Source organism: Telmatherina bonti (assembly GCF_933228915.1).
Source record: "Telmatherina bonti genome assembly, chromosome: 15".
In the NCBI taxonomy this organism is placed as follows: Eukaryota; Metazoa; Chordata; class Actinopteri; order Atheriniformes; family Telmatherinidae; genus Telmatherina; species Telmatherina bonti.
This window is the reverse complement of record NC_136613.1, coordinates 16,600,069-16,619,856: the sequence shown is the minus strand read 5'-3', so window position 1 is coordinate 16,619,856 and position 19,788 is coordinate 16,600,069. Positions and strand designations below refer to the sequence as shown.

General features: G+C 38.5%; 1 protein-coding gene across 2 annotated transcripts in view; it reads left to right on the top strand.

Annotated features, from left to right (window-relative positions):
• Positions 1-19,788, top strand: part of col4a2 (collagen, type IV, alpha 2) — a 72,469-nt gene that overhangs the window by 38,718 nt on the left and 13,963 nt on the right. The window contains exons 5-28 of one of the 2 annotated variants that reach the window (XM_079254048.1): positions 5,919-6,053; positions 6,140-6,184; positions 6,277-6,393; positions 6,489-6,557; positions 6,696-6,731; positions 6,816-6,869; positions 6,968-7,003; positions 7,171-7,212; positions 9,439-9,501; positions 9,629-9,673; positions 9,781-9,837; positions 9,931-9,966; positions 10,049-10,093; positions 10,216-10,276; positions 10,765-10,878; positions 16,684-16,833; positions 16,926-16,997; positions 17,131-17,282; positions 17,608-17,680; positions 17,864-17,970; positions 18,316-18,499; positions 18,863-18,907; positions 19,191-19,265; positions 19,360-19,458. In XM_079254048.1, coding sequence (XP_079110174.1) covers positions 5,919-6,053; positions 6,140-6,184; positions 6,277-6,393; positions 6,489-6,557; positions 6,696-6,731; positions 6,816-6,869; positions 6,968-7,003; positions 7,171-7,212; positions 9,439-9,501; positions 9,629-9,673; positions 9,781-9,837; positions 9,931-9,966; positions 10,049-10,093; positions 10,216-10,276; positions 10,765-10,878; positions 16,684-16,833; positions 16,926-16,997; positions 17,131-17,282; positions 17,608-17,680; positions 17,864-17,970; positions 18,316-18,499; positions 18,863-18,907; positions 19,191-19,265; positions 19,360-19,458 — 1,912 coding nt within the window. The remainder of the gene's footprint in view (positions 1-5,918; positions 6,054-6,139; positions 6,185-6,276; positions 6,394-6,488; positions 6,558-6,695; positions 6,732-6,815; positions 6,870-6,967; positions 7,004-7,170; positions 7,213-9,438; positions 9,502-9,628; positions 9,674-9,780; positions 9,838-9,930; positions 9,967-10,048; positions 10,094-10,215; positions 10,277-10,764; positions 10,879-16,683; positions 16,834-16,925; positions 16,998-17,130; positions 17,283-17,607; positions 17,681-17,863; positions 17,971-18,315; positions 18,500-18,862; positions 18,908-19,190; positions 19,266-19,359; positions 19,459-19,788) is intronic. The other variant, XM_079254049.1, reaches the window with a different exon arrangement.

The following is a 19,788-nucleotide window of genomic DNA, read 5'->3' as shown; positions in this document are numbered from 1 at the left end:
AAACACACACATTTTACACATGGTTTTGTTGATTTAATATCATTTGACGGTAACATTATCACCATCAGTTTTCTGTTTTTAACACCTGCATATTATGGTAGAAATGCATCTTCTGTTGTCTTTTGCTAAATTTTCCCAAAGATTTGGTGGCAAATGCTGACCGATGTCTGCTGCTACATCTGGAAGCAATTCGCTTTCACCATATTTCGTTGACATGGCCTTCAAATAGAAACATTTTTGTAATACTTACACTTTAATTTATCCTTTTTGTTCATCACCCGCTGTTGTTTGTCTTCAGACTTCAGTGTTTTGGCATTCTTTGGAGCAGGTGGCTTCCACTGACTTTAAACCTTCCAGTTTACATTAGTGAGTGTTGTACCAGCTCTGCAATGCTAAAGTTTCTGTGGAACTATGTATTTGTCAGCTCTCTGTCTCACATTGATGACATCAGATGTATAACATCAGTCCTCCCTTAACGCCACAGTTTCTGTTAAGATTACAGTGTTATTTCTGAGAAGATACAGTATATACAGGCACCAGGAGGGCAACTGAGAGCTTGTTTGCAAGTGTGTAAATGAAAAGATGGACAGATAATCAGTAACTATGAAAAACAGGCCTGGGAGCAGGTGTGGGAAGGGTGTAGGTTTCAAATGGCTGATATATGTGCGCAGATCCTGTAGTGCTAATATCGCTGCAATAAGCAGCAGTCAACTCCATCTTAAATATCCTCTTTATTGTAAACTTTAATAACTCATTTCATGTTTGCTTCAAAGGCATGATAAGTGTTTTCCTGTAACTCAAGTTTTGCTTGACCTTCCTCATCCTCATAACTAAAGTTTTATTCAGTAATTTTGTCTGTCTCATGTGTAAACAATTACAAAATGTCCACTCTAGTCCACAGTTTATGCAGACAGACAGATGGAATAACAGAGTAAGTTTCCGGCCAGTTGTTTATCAATTTATTTTATTCCTCTCAGAGGTCAAAGGTCTCCACACTGGACTCTGCATTCCCATCCTGTTCTACGTGGGTTGTTCCCAAACCAACTACCCCAGGGGACAGTCTGGACCCAGATGAAATTTATGGTGTCAGACAGGGGGAATTGTAATAGATCCATGATTTAGGAATGAGAAACACAAACATATCCACATACACAAGGAGGGAGGCACACAGACAGAGGATAGTTAGTTACTATATTTTATGCAGTGTGAAGAGGAGAGATTATCTCAGAGGTTTCTGGAATTAACCAGGAGCCACGAGTTTAGAAATTCAAAAGCATGTAGAAACACAATGTCATGTGTTGTGTTTACCCATGACAATAGAATAAAGGGCCAAGAAGAAGACAAATTTAAGCAGCAAAGTGAGTCCATTCCAGGACCTATCTGTCCTGGACTGATGAACATGAAAAATAGCTTCATGTAAGGATTAAAGACATACTTTACTCCCCTCTGTGGTAGGAACTTGTATTACAGATGCAACAGCTCAGAAGCAACATCATCATGGATATTTGTGCTTCACTTCAGCAAGGTGAAAGTTTAAAACACTGGAAGCTCAAAACTGGTAAGAGACATGAGAAAAGTTGTATTATTCATGCTTTCTGGAGAATTGCTGTTTTTTTTTCTCATTTTGTGTCCATAAAATAAACTTATGCTTAAGAAAAATACCACCCCCAGACTGAGCCTCTATCCGAATGGTGAAAACTGAACAAAAGAAAATCACCTCGTTCTCCTGCAGCAACACGTCATTCATTATATTGTACATGTCTGTTCCAAATTAAAGGTAACACTTTGCTGTTTAGTGTCTGGACCTCTCATCTTACACCGTTACAAAAAAATCATCATCCATGAAGCAGATGTGAGTCTGATTTGTAATATTCTGCAAAGGAAGATTACAATAAAAGAAAAAATAAAAAAAATTCTACATTATTTATCTTAATGCAAACTTTGACCAGTTAAGGCCAGTTTATAAATAGCCAGTATTATTTCTGCTTTGTCATTTTTCCTGATGAAACAGAAATGATGAGGTTAGAGAAATGTAAAAAGTCAACATGGATATAAATGCAATTGATGGGTGCAAAAAGGAAAACAAAAAAATAAATGAATTCAATTCAGGGTGGCGGGGAAGCTGAAGCCTATCCCAGCAGCCCCTGGGGGAAAGGCAGGGTACACCCTGGACAGCTCGCCAGTCCATAGCAGGGCTAAATGAAAATATCTGAAAACAAATTAGTATAATAATTGTATGATAATGTAATGGTTGATTATAAAATGTTAAATTATAGGAAATGCATGAATAATAAGTAAAAGTAAATAGATGAAGGTGACATGAACAGATAATAATGTATGGACAAGGGAATGGGAAGCATTAATTTAAAAGCATAAATTAAGTTTAAGATAATGATACAGAGGAGGTTATGGCATAAGTATGAGCTTTCATAGTGTCTCAGTTGTTCCCAACCAGACGTTAGGGAGATTATTTTTTCACTTTTTGGACTTCATACAATAAGGGGCCAGATGTGTGACAAGAGCCATCTGTGGTAGAAAGAAAACTAAAGGAGAATACACCGTTTTAGCTGAAAAAAACTGCCTGAGGACAGCATGTGTCTACTGAACCTCATTATCAGGAAAAGTTCTGACCAGTCTTCAGACCAATGCATTCAGTGACCTTCACTGAATCCAAGACATGCCTGTTTGAAGAGGACTGTGTTGATAGTTTGATTTAGACTCATACAGCCAACCACATGTGAGGCAGAAAAGTTTGCTCGAAGGTACCGTTTTTTTAAGATGTAATCCATTTTATAAGAAACGTCCGAGTGATCAGAATTCTGGATCCGAATCTTCTCATTGATGTGTTTACATCAAAGCATTTTATTCTCATCATCAGGCTTTAAATCTGGGTATTAGTTTTCATGTAAACTTGTCTAAGTTGATGCTCCTTGTAGCTTTTGCTCCACATTGAGAGAAATTTTTGAAACACGGATCAGTAGTTTCCCCTTTTCACACAGATCTTTCTTCACCATAACACGAGTGTTTACTCCACATCCACCACCGGTAGGTGCACACACACAAACATACACACTTCGAAACTAATCAAGCATCATCGGCTACCCGGAGAGACTGATTTTAATCAGTTTTCTATTTAAGGAATGTAGAAAGATACTGAAAAGTGCACCATGCTGGTATTCTGGACAAAGATCTGATGCACAAACGAGGAATCTTTGTATCTTTTCGGGGGTTTTTTAAATCTTTGAGGGACCTTTCTGCTCCTATGATACACTCTCGATCCCCTTTTACAATATCATCAAAACTCTGTCAGTCCACACACACATCCAGCACCACAATCCCATAAACAATTTTGGTCCCCATAATCTGTTCGATCCCTGGAGTACAGAAGCCACATGAGGATGGTCGGTGGATCGATTCCTGTCTTCTCCAGACTTAATGTTCAGGTGTCCTTAGGAAAGACGTTGAACTCCACCATGCCTCATAATGTGTGTGTTGGAGTATCAATGAGATGATGAGCTCCTTGTAAAACAAACAAATAGAAGTGTCGTATGATAAGTAGTATAAAAGTATTTTAAGTGATCAACATATAACAAGAAGCAAAGTCTATTTTATTATTTACAGCAAGCTCCCAGGTTTCTGCCCCCACAAACACAGAAAAACAGGGCCATACGCACACACACTCCTTAATTGAGGCGTACCATTTTCGATGAGATCCCTCTCTTCCTTCTCACTCCACTCCTCCCCTGTGACACTATTTGGTCTGTGAATTATTGCTAAATGATGACAGAACCATTTGTCTTCAGAAAATGAAGACGATGATTTACAGCTTGGAATGGATAGAGTTGCCTAACCTTGGGGACTTTTTGTTTCCACTCAAAACAATGAACAATGTTTGATTTAAGATCAGTTTCTAAATGACAAATTACAACAATGAACTTGACACAAAGCAATATTAAATTTACTGTTTGTATATTTACTTTTATTCAGACTTGAAACATTTTAAATATCATGTTGAGAACGTAACTTGTAAAAGTTAAATCCCAGTAATTCCTCAAACATTGACAGTACTAATATCATTTCAATGGATTCTGAAGGCTGAGAAGCAGCGCCATGGAGTCATGCTTCTCTGTTGACTGTAATGGACAGGTTTTCCTTAAACTAAATACTGACTTGAACAACCAAAGACAGTGACACCCAGACTGTCTATAGCACCATCATCCGGCTACAGTGTAAATGTGTTCATGGCAAATAACAGCATCTTCTTGTATGTTGGAGAATATTGCAAAATGACCAACATTGTGTCATCAGTTTGCACCGATTCAGCCAAACCATTGCTTATCAGTTCAGCTATTTATCTCCACAGACTGTTAAACCCATCATTTACACTGAGCTTGACTTGTTTTGACATCACTGTTGCCAGCTGCAGTGTTGACATCAAGCAGAGACTAAACACACACCTCCTCTTCCTAAATCCTCCCAAAGACAAACCTCTGACAGAGGGCGCAAGCTTCATGCACAAGTGCGATCACATCTATCCATCAGCTGCATGAGTTCGTCATGAGGGTTAGGTCACTGTAATGTATGTGCATCTGATTTGCCTGAGCCTGTCTAAGTTGATGTTTGACATTGTTTAGGCTCCCTACTTTTTTTAATAATTCCTCAGAGACCCTTGGCTCTTGCTTCATGTGAGACTGAAGTATTTCTGTCAGAGAACAAACAACATCGTTGGTTTGTTGGTTCTCACAGGAACTCCCCTGAAAAACCTCTGAGATCATCACTCTGACCACATAAAAACGCAGAAGCAACAAACTCACATGCTATCATAAGCCTCACATGTTTTCTGATCCTTGTAAAATTAGTGGCCGTGTTTTGTTTAGTTCTCAACCCCACTGAGAAAGTGTGTGTTTAAATAGCAGCTATTAAAGAACTCCACCATCTTCTGTTTTCTCTTGCGCACTCTAAACACGTGGCTTTTGCTCTTTTAAGAGATGCAAATCCAGTTTTAAAAAGTGTGGCAGTGAGCCACGATGAGTACTTCTTCTTCCTTCCTATCTGTATACCTGTTCTCTCTCTTTCTTCACTCTGAGTGTTTTAATCGAATTGTTATATTTAGTTTGCAGATTAAAGGCACGTCTGCAGAGTCTAACAGCCAGAATAGGACATTGAGGAACGAAATGAGTCTGGCCTCAGCTTAATCTCTCCACTGTTTTATCTCCGTCTGTCATTTCAGAATTCATGTGAGAAGATGTGTGTGTGTCTGTGTGTGTATGTATCTGGGGGCTTGAGGGATTTTCCATGTGCCATAAGCAAGGTGCTTTCTTTGTCTCAATTACTCATTCCGAGCATTTAAACTTACAAAGAACTAAACAAAGTTTAAAGGCTTTTTTTCAGTTCAGTTTCCAGATTCACTTATCTGTTGATGTGTTGAAATCTGAGTCTGTTAGATTTTGCAGTTATTTGTCCAACGGAGATGTTTGCAATACACAGCTTAGTCACCAGATGGATGTAGAGAGCAGGAAAGGCTGAAGAAAGACGTCATTGTCGCCCTCTTGTGAATCAATTAAGTCTAACAGAAGTTTTAGATATTATTAAGAGTAAAAAATACGGGGAATTCTGATCATTTGAGGCCTGTTATAAAAGTTTTTGTTTCATCATTGTCATTTTTTGTCATCCTTCTGTTTTTACATATCTTTCTTCTCGCAATTCTTCTGTACACACCGGGTGGGTTTTCTTCAGTTCCGCTCTTTTTGATCCTCCGGACATCAGCAACACGTTATCCTGAATTCTTTCATGCCTAAAAAGATCAAGATTCTCTGAATCCCTTTTTATCCAGCAACTTGTTGCTTCTTCTGTGCACTGTATCATTTACTTGAAGTTTATTTGAACTCTTTTTGTTTTCCTACCTTCCCCTGTCTCAGGGTCAGCCTGGGCCTATTGGTCCTCAGGGCCCAATGGGCCACCCAGGGCGGCAAGGGGATCCAGGCATCGAAGGACCAAAGGGGCAGAAAGGTGACCGAGGGCATCCGGGCATCATAGGTGTTAAAGGCAGTATGGTAATGCATCCTTCCAGTTTTTCTTTTGACAAATAAAAAAGTGATAAAAATCTGTTTAAGCAGATGTGTCTTCTTTTCCTCTGCAGGGAATGACAGGTGAACCTGGATTCTCTGGAAATGATGGCATTCCTGTAAGTCCCATCCCACAGTTTGCATGAATACCACAGGAAATCACTGTATGCCGACCAGATATTGATTTTGCTTTTCTCTTTTTTGTCTGCAGGGCCACCCAGGACCCGCTGGGCCCAGGGGAAAGCCAGGAGCTGATGGCTGCAACGGGACTAAAGGGGAACCAGGGTTCCCGGGAAGACCTGGTTATGATGGCGGACCTGGATTTCCTGTGTGTAACTCTGAACCTCCCTAACAAGTGATCTGTAAAGACAGTGTGGTGACAATTTCTCTTTTGCTTGTTTTGCTTTTGATTTAAATGCTCAGGGGCAAGTAGGATGGAAGGGTGCGAAAGGAGAAACTCTGGAGATCAGCGTGTACATGCAGCGTTTCAGGGTGAGCAAAAAGAGTTCACATCAGATTTACTGTTTCTCTTAAAGGCTTAACCTAAAACTGCATTCATGCCTCAATATTAGCAGATGCAATCACAGCAGATCTTACTGAGTTCATAAATCTTTCAACATGTCTCATCAGGGAGATCCAGGCACACCGGGACCCAACGGAATATTCGTGAGGGATATTATCTGCCTTAAATAATTATCTGAAAAGTGTTGTTCAGCAGCACAATGTCATCTTTATCTTTCTTTATTCCAGGGACCTCCGGGAGAGCAGGGATGGCAAGGTAACATAGGCCCATATGGACCAAAGGTAAGGTGCTTCAGTTTGAGGATCATTTATGAGCTTCTAGAACCAAAATATTATAAATTAAAGTGTTTGTAAGGAGCTTCTTTCATGTCTTCTGCCAGGGCCCTCCAGGTCCTCCAGGTCCCCGTGGACCAAAGGTAAGAGAGCACAAACTATCAAATATAAATTTGATGAACAACTGAGTAAATAGTACTTTGCTATTATGCAGAAAATAATCTTAGTCTGTTTGCAGTGTAAGGTATGTATCAAATAGATATTTGAAATTACGAACGCTGCTTCAAGTGCTCTGTATATCTCTGTGCAGGGCACCATGACGAAAGTGTTAAAGGGGGTCAAAGGAGAGCAGGTAAGTTCCTATAGTTTCAACATGTGCAATTCATTCTTGAAGCCAGCTTGCAAAGCAGCTTGTAAAGCAGAAAAAATAAGAAAGAGATCAAACTTGTTGGCAATAAGTAATTAAATTAAGTTTATGCAAAGGTTTAAATTTTCAAGTTGGATGTGTCCAAAGCAGTAGACAATCCCCATTAAGAAATGAAAAATAAAAAAAACGAAAAAAGATTTGATTTGGAAAAAGTTTATATTAAAAAAAATTTTTAAAAAAAGCCCAAATTGTTTTTACCATGTGCATGAAACAAATCTACAATTTTTATATGAGGCAAAATAAATCCTCAACTAGGTCAAAAACTATGAAAGTAAATCTTTTCCACCAGATTTTGAATTTTATAAGCCTTTGAATTTCAAGCACCAGAATTTTATGCAGCGAATTAACATATTGGAATTTTATTAATCTGAATGAATGAATTCAATTCTTCAATTTTCTAATCATTTATTTGCTCCACTATGTTTTTAGAGTTTTAAAATTCAAGACTCAAAGTTCAGATATAAAAATTCAAAGGAAAAAAAATCAACAGTCAAAATTTGATGGTTAAAAATTTGCAGTCATAAAATCTGTTCCACTGGGATGACTAAACCATTTAGGATAACGTCAAACTGGTATTTAGCCAATCCCCGTCACGCTTCATCTGTCACCTGACTGGGATGCTTTAAGTCAGCGGCAGAGTTCTCCAATGAGAGAGGCAACAAATGCAGAAGTCCCATGGTTCATGGAGCTGTCGGTGTAGCAAAAAGAAACTATTAGAAAATTTAAGCATTTGATTCAGATTAATAACATTAAGATATGTTCATTCGTTGCATAAAACTTTGGTGCTTGAAATTCAAAGGCTTATAAAATTCAAAATCTGGTGGAACATAAAACTTTTACTTCCATAAAAAACGTGTTCTGCATCATCTGATTGTTTCCTGTTTTGTGTTTTTTTTTCACACTGCAAGACATCCAGAGAGCGCTAGGCTGATCTGGAGGTATCTGGATTGGTAACGCTTGTAACATTTTCAGCACCACATAGACCCCTTTCAGCAAATTCTGAAGATACCATCATGGATAGAAAGTTATGGATAAAAGCCTAGACTAGTCAAAATGAGGATTGAAATAAATACAATTTCAGTGCTAGTCCAACTAAAAGTAGACTTTTTTTAGGTAGATGTTAAAATGTTAATCCGACTGAAGTCATACTGTATTCACTTTCCCAAAGTCAGAATAACAAATACAGACACTGCAGTTAGGAGTAGATCATGCAAACAGCCTGTGCAAACATAGAGCAACAAAGCTGTGCCATTTATTTTCAGCCATTTAAATTATAAGTCATTTTGTAAGAAATCAACTGGAAAAAGTCCAAGACTAGCAAGCTAAAGGAAGCCTATTGCCTGTATTGCAGGGTAAAGACACTCTTTGTCAATAAAATGATTTTCTTAATATGATAAAATTATATGGCCTAAGGAAGTTATAATGATTGACTGTGTATGAAAATGTCATGACTCTGAGAAAATGTTCGACGGACGAATTAAATTAAAATGGGATGAAATGAAACTCATAAGAAGACCCTAATCACAATAAATCATATTTGAGCTTCTGTCGTGCTGTGAAGCTGCGCTGCCATTGGTGCTGGTGCAAATTCAAATTTACTAATGCATTTTACTCTGAAATGGGTCAGACAACTTGGTTTTAGGTGAGACTCATAGACATCCAACTGCCTTCAGGTTAAAGTAAAGATGATTTTCTTCACACTGTGAGAGGCGAAAACTGCTTGTATTCAGGCTGACAATCCAGACCGAAGTCCCACTAAAACACTTTGGAAAGAGTTCAAATGAACTCCTGCACACTTAAAAAGCTTGAACATGCTGCAGTGGAAGCATGGCTTCAGGAAACATTTAGAGATCATCAATAACGTTAGATGTTTTATGATATGACATTAATTCTTTTCGTATACTATGTTAAATCAATTCGTCTAATATGTGGAACATTATTTGTTTATGTCATTTAATGCAATGTTTATTTTATTTATTTTAATGTTTAATAAGTTTAAGGGAATTCTGTTAAAATATTGTTTTCATTAAAATAATAATTCATTTTCTTTGTCTGCCTAAGGTTTTACATATTAAGTGTTTGAAGTTTAATGATTGTAACCATTTTGATCATAAAAGCTTATTTCTTTTTCTATTTCTGCCTTGACCACAGGGTGACATCGGACCACAAGGACCACCAGGAAACTACACAACACAGCAACGTTGGCCTCCCTCTGTAATTGACAAAAAGTGTTTAATTATTCAATCATATGCACTAATGAAGTTTATAGATGGTCTGTAACGTAGGAAAGAGTGTAACAATGGAGGTTGTGTCATAAATGCACTGTTATCTGTTGTTTCAGGGACCTCCTGGAGAAAGAGGTATAAAAGGAGAGAAAGGAGATATGGTACATGATCAGTTTACACATTCTCTTTGCTTCATGATTTCCTACAAGTCCACACCAGCGCATTTATGTCTGTGCTGATCTTCTCATGTGGCAACTGGTTTGTTCAGGTCATTCTAGCAGGCTATAAAGGAGAAACTGGTATTATGGGATTCCCTGGATTACGGGTTAGTTGAGGCGCATATCTGCACATTTAATTCATTCACTGTCCTGTATGCATCCTTTGAATTTATGCACTTTGTGAATCTTTTTTTTTTTAGGGTGAAAGTGGCATTGATGGAAGTCCTGGACCAAGAGTAAGTATGTCTGCAGGTACCCCATTATAAATTAATAAATTAATTAAGAAACAATAACTTAGTAACAAAAATGTTGTTTTAGGGGGATTCTGGTGAAACAGGACCAGATGGCAGACATGGTCCTAAGGTGAGACAGCAGTGACTTTTAACCTTTTAATTGTGCACCATTGTCTGAATTTATCTAATGACCACTTTTAATCAGACGTGGCCTGTTTTTCTCAAATTACTCACTATGTGTTTGAATTTCAGGGAGTCAGAGGTGAACCAGGAGAGCTGATTTCAGGATCCCTTTGGCCCTGGTCTTCATCTGGTAAGATCATTTAAAGCTGAGGGGAAAAATATGAATAAGAAGTCAGTAGAAATCAGCCTAATCATATCATGAGTAAAATAATGTGGACGGTTAGTGGAGAAGTTGTAACCAGTGTGAAGTGAAATGCTGTGTGGAAATGAGTGAAGTTGTCTTATCTAACAAAGTCTTCAGGGAACTTGAGAAAGAATTAAGCTTTGCATCCTGCAGGGATATCAGAGCTTTTAGTGGCCGCATGATTAGTGATGACTAAGTGAAATGTGACTGGTTTCCTGATGCATCTCAAAGTCTGTCTTCAAAAGATGACAGGAAGAGATGAAGGACAAAACTGTATTTCCAAAGAAGACAACATTTGTTTTACAAAAGAGACATTAGACAAACACAGCGGCGCCAGTTAGTTGAGCCGATGAGTTTGTTGAGATGAAGAGTTTTTATTGTTCACCAGTAAATGTTTCCTTTTTTTTATTTATTTTTTTATTTTACTTCTTCAGCTGGTCCCCCTGGACCTCCTGGTGAGCTGGGTCCACAAGGAGAGAGGGGCCCTGTTGGAAACAAAGGCTTTCTTGGACCCCCTGGACGTCCTGCATTTGACACACAGCAGCAAGGTGATTATGTCAAGAAATTGGTTTATAGTTTTATAAAGGTTAAAGTCGATGTCTGCTTAAGTGTGAAAGCTGTATGAATTGTAGCTTTTGTCATGTGCACCAGTCCACATGGGTCAACCAGGTCCTTCTGCAACAAACTGGGTGTACCAGACAGAGAACATGAGAAGCACATGAACACTATTGTAGCGGAATAGGCCTCTACAAATTATGAATTTATTAATTACCTCGGAGCACCATTCATCACCTTTAATTAACCTAAGATTCAGGAGGATGAGAAAACCTGAAATAAACTCAATTCAATAAACAGTCTCAGTTTAAAGGAGTAAATTCTAAGAACGAATGAACCAGAAATTGTGCATTCAGAAATTATGACAAGAACGGATGAATTGATTATACATATTTATTACAATGATGGTAAACATACAGCAGTGAAAATGAACAATGATGGAGAGGTTATTAGTGAGATGGTATGATGAATTTGTCTGCATGGAATTTCATTTATGAAATTAATAAGGAACGCTGAAATTAATTAAATGAGATGGAGCAGGAAGAAACTGGTTGGAATTAAGCAAATAAATCGGGATGATTATCTTACTTAAATCTTTGATAAGAACGTGTTCAATAATTCTAAATTTGGATAAGAATTCAAATTTAATTATTTAATTAGAATTTGATGTACTGGTTTGGGACATCACAAATGTCAGAGCGCTATCAGATCCTACTTGAACGCTGTAGTAAAACTATGCCTCTATCAATTACTACTTATTAAATTTTAATTATCTCGGAGCACCACTCATCACTTTTACTTAACTTAAGATTCAGGAGGATGAGAAAACCTGAAATATACTTAATTCAATAAACACAGTCTCACTTAAAGTAGTAAATTCTCAGAACGAATGAACCAGAAATTGTACATTCAGAAATTATGACAAGAACGGATGAATTGATTATACATATTTATTACAATGATGGTAAACATACAGCAGTAAAAATGAGCAATGATGGAGAGGTTATTGGAGAGATGGTCAAGTGAATTTGTTTACAGGGATTTTCATTTATGACAGTAATAATGAGAGGTAAAAATGAATTGAATGAAATGGGGCAGAAAGGAACTGGTTGGAATTGAAGCAATTAAATCGGTATCGTTATTTCACTTAAATCTTTGTTAAAATTATACTTAGTGATATTGTGTTTGAATGAGAATTCAAATTTATACTTTGGTTAAATTTGATGTACTGTTGAACACCACAAGTGATATCAAAGTGCTATGAAGATCCTACTTTTTCCCGCTGGGTCAGTTGATGGAGCCGGCGGACCGGGTGGTTCTGTCCTGGACTGCAAGTCTCCGGGAAATGGACCTTCTGGCGTCGGGAGAAGTAGGTCTGGAGCTGCTCTGATGAACGGGTTGGGATCTCTGTCCATCAGAATCCCAGAACCAAGGGCGGTGTTTCTCGTACTCAAATTATTCCAAAGGTTGTGTTCCACGCGTACTGTCTGAGGGTAGGCAGTACTTGTACAGACGCAAAAATTAGTGGAACTGCGGTTCTGGTGAATTACTGATCTCAAAAAGGAAAAATAAAAATGTTCGCTGGGTAAACTTAAACAAGGCTTGTTTCGCCTTCAACACAAATATTACTTTTCTGTTTGAACTTATCTCGTTAAGATCTTACGCGCACAAAAGAAGAGAGATGGAGTAAACTTATGAGAACAAAGAAACAGCTGCGTACAGCGGAAAGTTGCGAGAGGGCAACGAAATTAAGTCAAAGTACAAGAATCACGGCGATCGAGAGTCAAGGGCCGAGACAGAAGACAAGGGAGGACAAAAAAAACCACGAAGTCCAGAGCGCGGGTCCATTTAACTGGACCCTTCCTCCTAGGTCCTGACCAATCACAAACCACTAATAGTCAGAAGGCTGGTCAGTCTTACCCAATCAGGTCAGCTTTGATTGTTAACCAAGAGGGTAGGAGTGATTCAGGTCTTATTTCACTGTGGGCCCTGGTTCCTTTCTCCCATTTCATTAACATGACCATGATAATCAAATTATTAACTTTGTTTCCTAGCTTTAAGCATGGCAATCAACATTCTGGGGACTCATGCAGATGTTTTGTTTGCTTGAAAAGGGAACATTTACCAATAGTAATACTTTTACACATGAAACCCAATTGTTGCATATTTCACATATTTCTTATCAAGTGTGGATTAATCCATTGGCATGACTTGTCTTCCTCAGCCGATGAATCCTGAAAGAGAGTTACATTCTTATCCATTCCTATTATTTGCTTAACAGGGGTTCCAAACTTGGAAAGATATAACCAACATTATGTAGTAAAGTGTTCATGATTGATTCTGATGTGTGATCAGTTCAAGGATTTAAATCACATATGAGAATGAATAAAAAGGGGAAACTTCAGTCAAACCTATCAACAAAAATCATGTAGGCTACATTAAACCAGTTAGTGAAAGGAAATTTAAAGGAGACACAAAGAAGTGCATCTGGAGTTTCTTCCTGTGGGGAGAGGGGTGGATCTGTCACCCAGAATGTATATTCGGGGAGGATCAAAGCAGAGTTGCTGGGTCTCTCTCCTGGCGCCGTTGAGTCTTATCTGGAGGTGTAAAGGTGTCATTTTGACAAGAGCCAGTTGCTTAGTGTGACATTCCGTATCTATTGACCTAAGGGACTGTAAATTGTGTTAGAGGTTTTGTTCAGACCATCTGGTTTGGGGTCTGCAGGAGGTCCTGAAAGAGAAATCTGGAGGTAAATGTGAATTGTGTGTTTATCTGGGGGGGGGGAAGAAAAGAAAACTAATACACCCGAAGCCGTCCTCCTCTTTCGGGTCAAAAAGGTCATTTTCTCCAGTCCTCTAGGATGACACCCCTCTGACTGCAAGAGGAGATCAAGAGCCCATAATTTAATCCAGCCAAGGAGAAAAAGAAAAGGAAAATAAAAGCTACTGTGGGCTTCTGGGTCCGTTCAGCGGAGTTCCAGAGCGGTGTGATGATGATCCAGATTGTCCCAAAAATGAATAGTTCCAGATTTTACGTGTTAAGACGCAGTGGAAAAAGTTGGAGCTACGGTTCTAGTTAATTACTGATCTTGGGAAAAATACTGGTTACAAATAAACACTTGTTGTACTTATAATGAAATAAAACTTATAATGAAATAACTAAAAAGAAAAGAAGGCGAAAGACTAAAGAAAACTAAACAGAAGACAAAAGCTTAGACGAAGACAAAAGACTGAGAATTAGGAAAAAGCTTAGACTGAGAAAGTCTGGCTGCCAGTCTAATTTAAACAGACCCGCCTTTCGAACTTTCAGCCAATCATGAGTTGCTTCTGTCAGAGGCTGACCAACCTTATCCAATCAGGTCAGCTCTAGTTCCTTCCCTCTGCATCTCATTAATGTGAACAGGATACTCCCAATTCTTTGCTTTGTTTGACTCCAATACACATCAAATCCAATTCTTTCAGAGTTATGCAGATTCCTCGTTTTCTGGGGAAGGAAAGCATTTTATAGTATTACTTTCACACATGAAAAGATTGACTACATGTATTTTTATTAAAGGTGGATTAATTAATTATCATGACTCATCCTCATCGGGTAATCCTAAAAGGGAAAACTCACATTTTATTCATTCACATTAGTAGCTTAAGAGAAGTCTGAAACTTGGAGAACATAATCAACAATTATTTAATGCAGTGTTTATGATTAATATGCGTGTGTGATCAGTTCAAAGAATTAAATCACATATCAAGATAAAATAATGGAAAAAAAGAAATTCAATCAAAAACAATTAACCACAGTCATTCAGACTAAGTTAAATCGGTTCCTTCAATTGGGGAAAGAAGTTTGGATTCCTTTCCAGTCTCCTTCTCAGTCAGGGGAGGGGTTGTTCTGGCGCCATGAAGTCTGGTACTTTGATGAAAGGTGTCATTTTTGACAAGAACCAGGGTTTGGTCAGATGCGACTCTCGGCATCCCCCAACCTGCAACTAGAAATTGTTAGATGTTCTACTCCCTTTGTGTTGACACAGCCGCATTCTGTAGAGAGAAAAGGATGTAAATCTCTGGGTGTCGTCCTCCTTTTGGGTCAAATGGGTCACCCTCCTCGTCCTGTGGATCAGTCTTGCAGAGAAAGAAATGACAATTTCTCTTAATTTCTCTTAATCCAGTTCTAATGTCTTTTAATCCTGGAAGGCCAAGATCACTACACTATCTACATCTTGTCAATGTACTGTAAACAGGTTACATCTCCATCAGGCTTTGAACCACAGGGGGGGCTTAGAGGAACCTGAAACACTATTGGGGAGCGCTAAAACACAGTCCACTTTCAGGTTATATTAAATTTGATTTTCAGTAAGGTTCCTGGTGGTTTTTAACTTAAATGAAAAGCATTCATTTGTCAGCATGACATTTTGTGGGTGTTATAAAAATTTTCATCTTTATATGAGATGTTTCTGGTTATATCTGGTGCATACAGTAGCAGCAGAATGTTTTCAGCAGTCACCCTGTTTTTGATCATGCTGCCATATACTAGTATATATGTGTGCAGGGGAATTGGAAACTTGCGATGCCTAGCCCAAAGTAAGACTCTTCCAAAAGCCCCTGTGTAACTGAACCATGATCCCAATGAACAGGAAGCTTTGGTGCAGTTTTCCCAAAAGGTAACATGAACAGGACCATGTGCACATCTGCTGATTCCCAACCAGTTTGCAAGCTTATATGTTCAAACCAGTCTTACATCGTACAACGGGGGCTTCCCCATAGCATATCACTTCAGTTTTAAAACAACTTAAAGCTGCCCCGCTTTTTTGTCCATATTACTCCTACATTGAACACTTGATGTCATTTCAGCCTACGTTACTGAGACTGGAACCTTTTATGTAATTTGCATATATTATTGATGCCATGGCATTGATTACCAGCTTGTTGTTTCTGAATGACCATCCATTTAACCTTAACATAAAATTGTTCTATTAGATTCAAGCTGAGCAGCATACTTATCCAGGTCTTTATCCAGGAATCTTCCTTTTTTTAGGATCTTTCCTAATTATAGCTAACTTAGACAACCTTCTGCAGTGTTTTGGTAAACATATGATCCAAATGGTCTTTAAATAGCCCCTCTCCTCACACTTTTTGGACTTTTGCAGACCCATATAATCACACTCCCACTTCTGTGTTAGGGCCTTAAGCATTGTGGTATTGACCAGGGACAAACATGCAAGACTCCATCTGAGTTAAACACGTGTGACTTGTTTTCATCTAATCAAATAAATGCTTCTAATATGGAGGCTAGAAATTATTTTTGCAGAGATGCTTTTCTACCTCTGCCTGTTGCCAATGGCGACAGAAACGCTCACCTGTCTGAGTCATTTTGTTACCATGTTTGTGAAGATCTGCTAATCATAATTATTTTTCTGTCAGTAGTCACAGATTTGAACGTTTTAGTTGCTTAAACTTTGGTCTTCCTGCAGTATCTGGTTTTGATTGGCGGTGAGAGGATAAACTCTTCTCGTTTCATACTGTTACTTTTGAAGGGTAATGCAGTTTTTTGTTTTGTTTTTTTTACTCATCTGATATTTAATTCATTTTCTTGTTTCAAATAGTTGATATCAAGTAAGCTGTTATACAATAAATCAGGATGACAAATGACTTCTGTACTCTCAGACTGGTCAGCTTTTCCTGAATTAAGACTCCACTATAGAAATGAAGGCTCATGCTGTGATCACACCAGGAGGCCGCAGCAGGAAGCTGCAGAAAGAAAGAAAAATCATTCTACTCATAAGCTTTTCTTTGTGTGTCCGTCAGGGTGGGATTTCTTCGGCCCATTTGGTTTTAAAGGAGATCAAGGAGAGAAAGGCCAACAAGGAGAACCAGGACGACCTGCTGTCAACGCAGGAACCCCAGGAACTGACGGGCGCCCAGGAGAGCGTGGCCCTCCAGGACCCAAAGGAACATGTGAGTGATTGTTTAGGTGGAGCAAGCAGTTTCAGCTTTATCGTAATTTTTTTTTAAAAAACTATTAATTTATTTTCCTTCTTTTTTTCTAGGGGAGGAGTACTTTAAAGGATCTCCAGGATGGAGTGGAAGGCCAGGCAATGCAGGAATGAAAGGAATAAAAGGTGTTCTATACAAACGCAGACCATGCGGTTTTCATACATTTATTCTGCCTGCTGTGCTTTTGAAGTCTTGCTGATGTCAAATCAGTCTAGTTTCCAAAAACATCTACCAGTAATGCATGTTGTGCATGTTCAGGTGATCATGGAGAATGTGAATGCAGTGATCTGGCTTCCACATCTGGTTTCCCTGGCCCTGCTGGTGATCGGGGTGATCCTGGGATGACTGGAGAGTTTGGTTATGATGGTGATGTAGGAGACCCGGGTCTCAAAGGACAAGACGGATTCCCTGTAAGGAAAATCAGGAGAATTGTACCTGCTGAAATTGAAGGGATACATATACATATATATATAAATATATATATATATATATATATATATATATATATATATATATATATATATATATATATATATATATATATATATATATATATATATATATATAAATATATATATATATATATATATATATACATATATATATATATATATATATATACATATATATATGTGTATATGTGTATATACATTTTTTTTTTTTTTTTTTTGGACAATGTTTAGTTGTAAGTCCCTCTCAGTCCTTCACACTGTTCGGTTTTGTGTTGTGTTTTAGGGACCCCCTGGTCCGGCCGGCACTCCTGGTCCAAAAGGTCTAAAAGGAAGCCTAGGTGTTCCTAAAGAGAAAGGTGCAAACTTTATGTTATTTTATGTATTTTATCTGCAGTATCAGGGGTATAAAGTAGGCCAATTGGGTCTTGTCACTAGTGGATGTGCGGTGCATGGACTTCAAATTAAAACTTTATTGTACCTAAGGGAGATTCTTTTGTATAAATATGTATGTTTTTTTGTGTGTGTTTTTAATGCAACAGGATACCCTGGTGAACCAGGTGATCCAGGAAGAGATGGTGAGACAGGGCGATCAGGTGGTCCAGGACCAAACGGTCTTCCTGGACTTCCTGGAAGTCATGGACCTCCAGTGAGTCGATCAGCTATAATTGCAATTTCATAGTTAAAATACTTACAGTTTTTCTTCTTTAATTTACAGTCATGAAAAAGTGTACTAACTTTCAGTTCTAAGGCTTTAACTATGTTATATTGACGTGATTTATTTAAAAAAAAAAAAAAAAAAAAAAAAAACTAAAGAAAAGAGAAGAATGCGGTTTGTCACAGATTTTGAAATCACGTAAATTTAACATCTGAGGAGAAGAAAAATTATCCGAAAATGAAAATGTAGTGTGTGGTAAACAAGCGCAATCTGATTCTGTAGCTTGCAGAATTTGTTAGTGTACTTTATAATGATGGTGCTTGTTGAAATAAACAGGGGGAAGGGCCCTGGGGAGAACGAGGAGACAAAGGTTTTTCAGGACCACATGGTGGGCCTGGTCCAGCTGGACCCAGAGGAGTACCAGGTCAAGACTTGCCAGGCAACAAAGGCCAACGTGGTTTGCCCGGAGACGATGGCCTCACTGGCTATAACGGAGTTCAGGGAACACCTGGAAGTCCAGGTGAGAGGCAGATGACTTCCCCCTTACCCACTTCGGTGGACTTTAGTGTTGCATATTTTCCTTCTTTCCAGGGATTTTGCCTGTATTCTTACCTTGCCTCTCTCAAGATTCCCTTTTGTAAGGTAGTGCAAATTGGTGTATTTGGAATGAAAATGAATAGCTTGTGATTGCAGGAGAAGGAAGCATGATGAGTAAATTCTTTCCAGTTTGTTTACTCTTCTTCCTCCTGCTGTCTCCTAAATGCAGGGGCTGCATCCCTCAAACCAGCTGCAGCTGAGCTTGTTTGAGATAATGCTTGTGCTTTTGAATAACTCCTGTTCCGAATGCCTTTCTCTTTCATTCTCCCTCATTTGCATCTGAAAGGCGGCTGTAGTCCAACAGGATATGGAGGACAGGTGGATGTAACAGGTAGCTGGTATAATAAAGTTTTCACTTTATTGCTTCCTTTTATAACTCTCTGTTGTGCTTTGCCTTTGGATTATTTGACTCGTTTGCATGATGATTTTTAAAATGTTTACACTTACAAAATTCAGTGTTTTGAGATACGAGCTAACGTAAAGATAATGCCTGACTCTGGAAACTATTCACGCTGGGCAGCTGTCAAAAAAATCACTTGCACCAAAATAGTTTTTCCCTCCTTCAATCGAGTCTTGATCTTGCTTTAAATACTGTGTTTCTGGTTTCTTCTCAGGACCATGCAAACCTGTTCCAGGACCTCCTGGTTTGCCAGGACCTCCAGGAGCTATTGGATTTCCGGGTTTACCCGGTAACTCACCAGCAAGAGACATTTCTCTAAAATCTTGCTATTACAGTAGCTGCTGGGAGGCCTTTAATGCCGTGTTGTATTTTTGATTGAGCAGGACCTCCTGGCATTAAGGGAACCCCTGGTTTCCTTGGAATCAATGGAGAGAAAGGAGAACAAGGAGAGCAAGGCAAAGGTGGCAGACCTGGACCTCCAGGTGAGGGGTAACAAGAAAACAATGACTGTGTAGTCATCAGATACTGTAGATACTTATTATCACTGGTACTTTTTAAAATCAACGTATTAATATCACTTATTTTCTGCAAGTAAAGACATTGGAAGTTTGTGTAATCTGTTTTATAAATTTTAAGTGCCAGTAACTCCAGTTATAACTTAAGTGTGTTCATTCAAGAGCAAAAGAAATGTCACAAGTTGGTATAATGATAGTAAAAGGAAAATCTGAGTGGTCTTCAATCTGCGCTGTTTCTGAATAGTTTATTGAAGCTACAGATTTAGCCTGTTCTACAGTGACGGATTATCGGGGTAA